This window comes from Rhinopithecus bieti, unplaced genomic scaffold (assembly GCF_001698545.2).
Source record: "Rhinopithecus bieti isolate Rb0 unplaced genomic scaffold, ASM169854v2 scaffold_23898, whole genome shotgun sequence".
NCBI lineage: Eukaryota > Metazoa > Chordata > Mammalia > Primates > Cercopithecidae > Rhinopithecus > Rhinopithecus bieti.
This window is the reverse complement of record NW_016811065.1, coordinates 413775-421034: the sequence shown is the minus strand read 5'-3', so window position 1 is coordinate 421034 and position 7260 is coordinate 413775. Positions and strand designations below refer to the sequence as shown.

General features: G+C 36.9%; 1 protein-coding gene across 4 annotated transcripts in view; it reads right to left on the bottom strand.

The window, feature by feature from the left end:
• PARPBP (PARP1 binding protein) overlaps positions 1–7260 on the bottom strand; it is a 73370-nt gene that overhangs the window by 48522 nt on the left and 17588 nt on the right. For 3 of the 4 annotated variants that reach the window (XM_017893449.1, XM_017893451.1, XM_017893452.1), the window contains 2 exons: positions 5760–5993; positions 313–420 (listed from right to left, as the gene is read on the bottom strand). In XM_017893449.1, coding sequence (XP_017748938.1) covers positions 313–420; positions 5760–5993 — 342 coding nt within the window. The remainder of the gene's footprint in view (positions 1–312; positions 421–5759; positions 5994–7260) is intronic. The other variant, XM_017893450.1, reaches the window with a different exon arrangement.

Here is a 7260-nt window from a genome sequence, read left to right as displayed (position 1 = left end):
AAAAAAAAAAAAAAAAAAAAAAAAAAAAAAAAAAAAGAACTCTGACAAACTGGACCTTCAATTACTTTCCTGATACTTTGAATGATACCTATTTTTATTCAATGCCTGTTACTTTGGCCCCAAATCATAAAGACTCTTTTTTCACATTCTCACCAGCCTCCAATGTATTATTCTTTGTGAATACAGTTTTAAACAAATTAAAGATTTGTAAAAAAAATTTTTACAAAGCATTAGTGACTTTTAGGTACTACCAAATTCAGTGATTTGAAAGGGATTATAGTCTGCTTGAATTTACTCACAGCTTATCAGTACCTTTTCATTATCCTGGTTGTATTTACTTGTTGGTGATGTTGGTATAGAAAGATCAGTTTCATCACCTACTGCATACTGTTTGCCAGACAGAAAATCCAGTAGTTGACTCTGTAGAAAATATAGGGTATTACTAATAAAATGCTGACTATAAAAATTACTTCACATAAAGCTCTACTCAGTGTCATTGATGTTTCAGTCCAGAGTATTACCTGACAATTGTTAGCAATCATTAAGTATACATATAATTAAACTTCATAATGTAACTGTCCATGGGTTCTTCCTGTCTGCTATACAAATAAAGACCACATAACTGCAGTAAAGAAAAAGTTTAGGGTCAGGTACCATGGCTCACACCTGTAATCCTACCACTTTGTGAGGCCAAAGCAGGTGGATTGCTTGAGCCCAGGCGTTCAAGACCAGCCTGGGCACCATGACGAAACTCTGTCTCTGCAAAAAATGCAAAAATTGCAAAAATGTAGCTGGGCATGATGGCGTGTGCCTGTAGTCCCAGCTGCTTGAGAGGCTGAGGTGGGAGGATTACTTGAGCCCGGGAAGGCTGCAATGAGTTGTGACTGCACCGCTGCCCTCCAACCTGGGTGCTAGAGTGAGACCGTGTCTCAAAAAAAGAGTTTAATAGGCACAAGGCTGGCCATGCCACGTGGGAGATAGAGTTAGTATTCAAACCAATCTCATCCAAAGCTCATAGGTTAGGGGGTTTTCAAAAGCAGTTTGGAAGAAGGGATGGGGGTGGCTAGGCTTGCTGCTGATTGGTTTGGGCAGAGAGGAAATAGGGGATCAAAGCTGTTGTCCTTCATGCTGAATTGCTTCTGGGTTGGTCCAGGTGGAGCCATGGGTGTCAGAAATGCAAAAAACCTGAAAAGATATCTCAAAAGGCCAACCTATCATAAAGGTGTTCTCTGCTTTTGTTTCAGCTAAGGAAAATACGTCTTATAACAAATATATCTATATCAAATTATGTATTTAATTATAGCCTCATGCATCTGCTTCTGTTTAACCCCTGTTTTTTCTTTTTTTTTTTATTTTTCCACTGTTCTCCTACTTGGAAAATTACTAAGTACTTCATGATTTCTTTATCTAATATTTTTCTTCGTGCTTTAAATATTTACTGTGCTTAATTTTCAAGAGACTAATTTTGGTCTGAATTGGTCTACCACGTTGGGAACTTTTTAATTGCCATGAAAATGATTTGTTTTTAATAAATATCAGATGACATTACTCTGAAGTATTTATTTCAGTGTTATGCAATTACAAAGGAAAAAGTCCGCTTTTTTATACTTTCATGTTGTATTTGAAAAATAAATTTCTCTCATTTTTATCTGATAATTTTATAACCAGATAATAACTGTCACAGGAAAACAGTGAACAACTTGAATTGTCAGCTTATACAGGAGGAACTAGAACTAGCTCATAAAACTTACAAATGTTTAAACATACTACACAGTAAATAAATTCTTACCACATATGTAGAACATCAACAGATGAAATTTACAGTAACCCAGTAACTGCAACTACCAGCCTGCATCTCCTCCCTTTTGTGATTAATTTCATCATTACATTTCTGCTGGAAACCTTAAAAGAAATGTGGGTGTTCCCAGGGAGAACTGGAACCTTGATCTGGAATACTTTCCACCCATTCTGCAGTTTGAGAGTAACCTTTACACCTGTCTCTTAAAACAGAAGATCCTAGACGGATTTAGACTATATTATGCCCTGCATTTTTCAATCCAGTCTGAGTTTTCGAACAGGGGCTGATCTTTTTTATTCCACTCTAGCAATAAGCTTTCATCTGCATTCCTGAGAAGAGCCAGCAACTGCCCAACATCTAGGAAGAGGAGCAGGGAGACAGCAGAGCAAGGGATGCAGTTGGAAATAAAAGCATTCTTTGGTTTTTAGGAATAAAAAAGAAAGCTTTTTGATAAAGCAGGAGATGCAAATATTTACAAAAATAAAATCTAGCTCTGTATTTGGTAACCATGTGCCCACAAAAAAGGCATTTCTCTGAGATGCCTGGACTTCGGAGGTTTGCTGCTGGTTTTATATTAAACTGAAGCTCCTTGGGTCCCTGGTTCCTTCTTCTCAGCTTGGACAGTGAGTTGGTGCCAAGTGGCTTCTTCAGTGTTCTGAAGCAGGTGGCTTTCCCACTGTCTCAATTGCCCCATAGCAGCCGCCAGCTTCTTCAGGTTTCTTCTTCTGGACTGTGATGGGAATCCCAGGCAATCCCAAGTTTAGAGACCAGCTCCATGCTCAGAGGGATTCTCCCTTCTGTTGCTGCTGGGTCAATGAGGCTGACACTGGTGGATCTTCCCCAGGAACCAAGAGATCTGGCCTGGACAGCAGCAAGCTTCCTCTTTCCAAAGGTGGCTGTATAGTTGACCCCTGCCAGGTAGATCAGAAGGTCCAAAAAAGTGTGCAGGCATTGGGGACACACCTGCAGGACCCCATTCACTGATGTTGATGCATCTCCCAGCAGTTGCAGTCTCCAACTAAGGACCATTTCTGCAGAGGTGTTACATTTCATGAGCTTTCTCAAAGGTGGCCTTCTCATCACGAAAGAAGTTCAAGGTAAAAACCTATGCCTTCGGCTGCATTCTCCCCTGGGTGGTTGCAGCACCCTCTGCCATCCCCCCATCCCAGAGAGCCCAGCATCATGAAGCACCTGCGGCACCCCCACCCAGACCCAGGCTCATGCAGGTGTGCTACTTTCTTCTTTTTTGTCACATCCATAGTTTTATGTTGAGGTGCTATTCTTGAATTTTCCCAAGTACCTAACATTTATATGTATTCAAGTTGCTGTCATTCCCCTCTAGTAGCTCTGTTCTGTTAGGCATGTGTGTTGTCAGTGAACTCACCCTTCTCTGGCTGCTGGAAACCGTTAAATCATGTGTTGTTTTCTTCATTAGCTTTTTGGGACTCAGATCTGACCGCTGAGGTAGCTTAAGTGGTGACAGTTCTACAAGTAATAGAAGTTGAAATGCTATCTATACTTACAGAACAGCAGTGGACAAACAAATAGGCTACCAGTCATCTGCTGAGGCTAAGGAAGAGTCTTGTGTTCTCCTAAGCTTCACCAACAAGAAGTGAGCCCATCTATTCAGCTACTTCTTGGCTTGAGGGTCAGGGAATATGAGTGTACCCACAGAGGTCATTTGCTGACCTTCCCCCAAAAGACGTCCCACAGATCTCTGAGGCTAAGCTCTTTTCAGGATCAACCATTTCTGCTCCTCACCCCAGGTCTCTGATCCTGTCTTCCAGATACTTGCTCAGTTCAAGAGAAAGCAAGCCCTGTATCAAATCTCTCTGCTTAGACTCCAGTTACAATCTAAGGCCTTATATGCTCCAAGATGCCCATGGGCCCTGAATCCATTTTCCTTAGAAGAGGAATCATAAGTAGGGAGTGAAGAGGGCACTGTTTAAGTGACCACATTCCCAAAATTGCCCTGACTTAGCTTTATCTTCATTCCTCATAATCCCTACCTTACTTCAGCTACAAATATGAAACAAAGAAACTTTATCAGGATTATGAAAATTCAGGATCATGACATTCAAAACTTTTGGAATATTCTAATATGTATCTTTAAAGAGACTTTTAGCATAAATTGGGATTATATTTAGTACATTTTTGAGAAATCAATCTAGGGATATATTTTCCTGTCTACTTTTTCCCCACACTGGAAATTTCCCTAGAACAAACAATAGTATCAGAGATTAAGTTGTTGATCTTCCAGGGTTAAAATGCAGAACATTTTCTACTTCATCTACTACCATCTTAGCAGCTTCAATTTTACTCCTGGTGACATGATGACATTTGGAGAGAGTCTCCCGCATAGGCAACCTCGAACTTGTACCCTGATATATATCATACTATAACTTAACCTACTCAAATCAGGAAACTTATTAGAGGACTTAGACAAGGGCAAGGAATAGAAAGAAAACAATGAGTTCAAAGACCTCAGGTAGATTATGCTATCACTGGTTTTTAAGATCTTTGTTGTTCCTACAATCCAATACTGATATGTGATTAAGCCTCTCTAAATCAACTATGTGAAAACAGACAAAATCATCTCTGTAAGCAAGCAAATAAGATATAGCTAAGGAAGAATTTTAAAAACTATCTTTACAAGTATCCTTACCATAGTGTGGTTGTACATGTGTGTGGATATGTTTTGAGGAAGCTATAACAAGGCAAAGGTTTTCATGATAGTTCAATAAGGCAAAGACAGCAAGCTGCCTGCCAATATCCATTCACCCTTTCTTCCCCAGTAATAGAGCTTTTGTTTTTATTCTGGCAAGATATTACCCAGAATAAGATCTATATTCTCCATCTTCCCTGCAGCTTGTTGCAGCCATGTGACTAACCTTTTGGCAATAAGATGAAAGAAAAAGCTATGTACCCTTAAGAGAAAAGCAAAGTGCTGTTCTTCCTTACTACTTCTTGGTGCAAGGAATACCAATATAATGAATATAATGGCTGGAGCTCCAACGTTCATCTTGGACCATAAAATGGTCTCAAGGGTAGGGACCAAGGACTAAAATGAGGGAGCAGAATGACAGAAAAAGTCCAGGTCTCAGATAACCATGGAGCTATCATATCAGTCCTGGTTGTGTATCTTTAGACATCTTACATAAAAGATTTATACTTCTCTTTCCTCTAAATAACTATTGTAGTGGAGGTTTCTACTATAATCAGCTAAAACACTGTTCCCAAGTATTATATTGAAATATTTATAAAATAATTGAATATCTTATAAAATATAGTAAACATTTTATTCTAATTCCAGCTACAGTTATTTATTGCCACTATCTACTACTTTATTGGCACTCAGTAAATATTCAAATAACCAAAATATTTCCAACACTTTAAAATAACTAGATATACCCAAATATATTCTAAAACAGTTTATAAAATCTAACATAGACAAAACCAAGCTGCAAGGGATACTACTCCATTTAATTATTAAATTTATACTCCATTTAAAAAAACTGCTTGTACAAAAACAGAATAGTCTATTATCTCATGCATATTACATAATACTATTCTCATAAATGATACCTATATGTAGTAAAATAACATTATTAATACATAGAAAAAGTCATACCAATCATTTACCCAACGTATGCCAAATGAACAGGTGCACATTAAAAAAAGGAAGTGAAATACGAAAGCAATCTTTGACATGAATCAAAAAGAAATCATTTGGGACTAATTTCTTTGTTACAAATTTTTGGTCTAATTAGAAGCTATTCTTATAGCAACCAAATAACAATAACACAAGTCCAAGAAAATTTACCACCAAAATATTTCTTTCAAGTAGTAAGTAGCTTTCAGGTAGCTAAATTTTCCCATTTTTAACAATGATACTATAATTCAAAATAAATAGAGCTAAATTTTAATTTGATTAAAATAGAATTGTTTAAAAAATACTTACAGGGCATATTGTGTTATTATTTTCACAATTAGAAGTCAAAATCCTACATTTTTTATAAACATCGATCAGATCTAACATATTACTATTCTCCAAGAAATCATCATAAATCTTCTTAATGTCCTCATAATGGTCAGTCACTTCCATATTTTCAACAGGTAAGTTCAATTTCTCATGGAGTAAGTATTTCCACGTCAATAAAACATCACTGAGAGAGACTGTAAATTCTCCACTGTGCTGAAAAAGATGTCAAAAAAAGAGATAAAGTTGGGTCCCAGAATATTCAATAACTTATAACTGCGATAAGAAATACAAACTAAATTTTGTTAAAGTCTACATTCAATTTTTGTGGGTTTGAAGAGAACACCCAAGTTGAACTATGAGACAATTTTGGAAACCAGATATAAAAGAAAAAGGTTTTCATGATTTTATAAAATATGAACAACTAAGGCAAGTTTGCACATGACAAAAATGGTAAATACATAGTCACTGTGACATTTCTTGAAATTCATCAACCTTCTTCTACCCATAGTGGATGGATAGGTGAGCAGTAAACTATACTTAAATACTATTGATGGGGAAATTTTGATTCTTTTAGTTCCTTTTAGGTCTTTTGGCTAATCTATTTTTAATCTTGTATTTAAAATTCTCAGTGCCATAGTGAATTCCCATATAACATAATATTCCAAGGGTTTAGTCTTAAAATAAGGTCATAAAGACTAATTTTTTTAAAATTATGTTTCATTACTATTACAAGGAAAGCAAAACATCAGTGCTAAAACCTTGAGCCATTGCTTCTCAGCCTTTTGGCTAAGACCAAGTGTAAAATCTTGAGCCAGAGATTAATTTTGATTCTTCTCAGCTCATGGACACATGAAACTGTAACAAACAAGTGCTAAAAAGACACAGGTTTCTTTCTATAAGTTGTCAGATGTTAGTAATTAGGCAAAATTATTCTTTCTTTCTCTTTTTTGACAGAGTTTCTGTTTTTCCCACAAGAAATAAAACAGATTATAACCTGGCTACAGTGACATATAGTTGCCTAGAGACCCACTAATGTTACCAACATGTTTGCATGCCAATATTTTATCTAACTATAAAGCTTTCTTTAAAGTCTTCAATATCTGCATAATAAGTTCTCCCAGTGAATAAGTTGAAGGGTTTTTTTATTGATTCCATTCGGCTCCCTTATTAATTAAATTAATAATGATGCCTTCCAAAAGCTGCCAGCCCTAATTCAGCAAAAATTAAATTCTAGCTACTCCTTTTATTTTTATTTATTTATTTTTTTTGAGACGGCGTATCACTCTGTCTCCCAGGCTGGAGTGCAGTAGTGCGATCTCAGCTCACTGCAAGCTCCGCCCCCGGGGTTGATGTCATTCGCCTACCTCAGCCTTCCAGTAGCTGGGACTACCAGGTGGCCCGCCACTACGCCCTAATTTTTTGTATTTTTTTATTTTTATTTTTTTATTATACTTTAAGTTCTAGGGTACATGTGCATAAC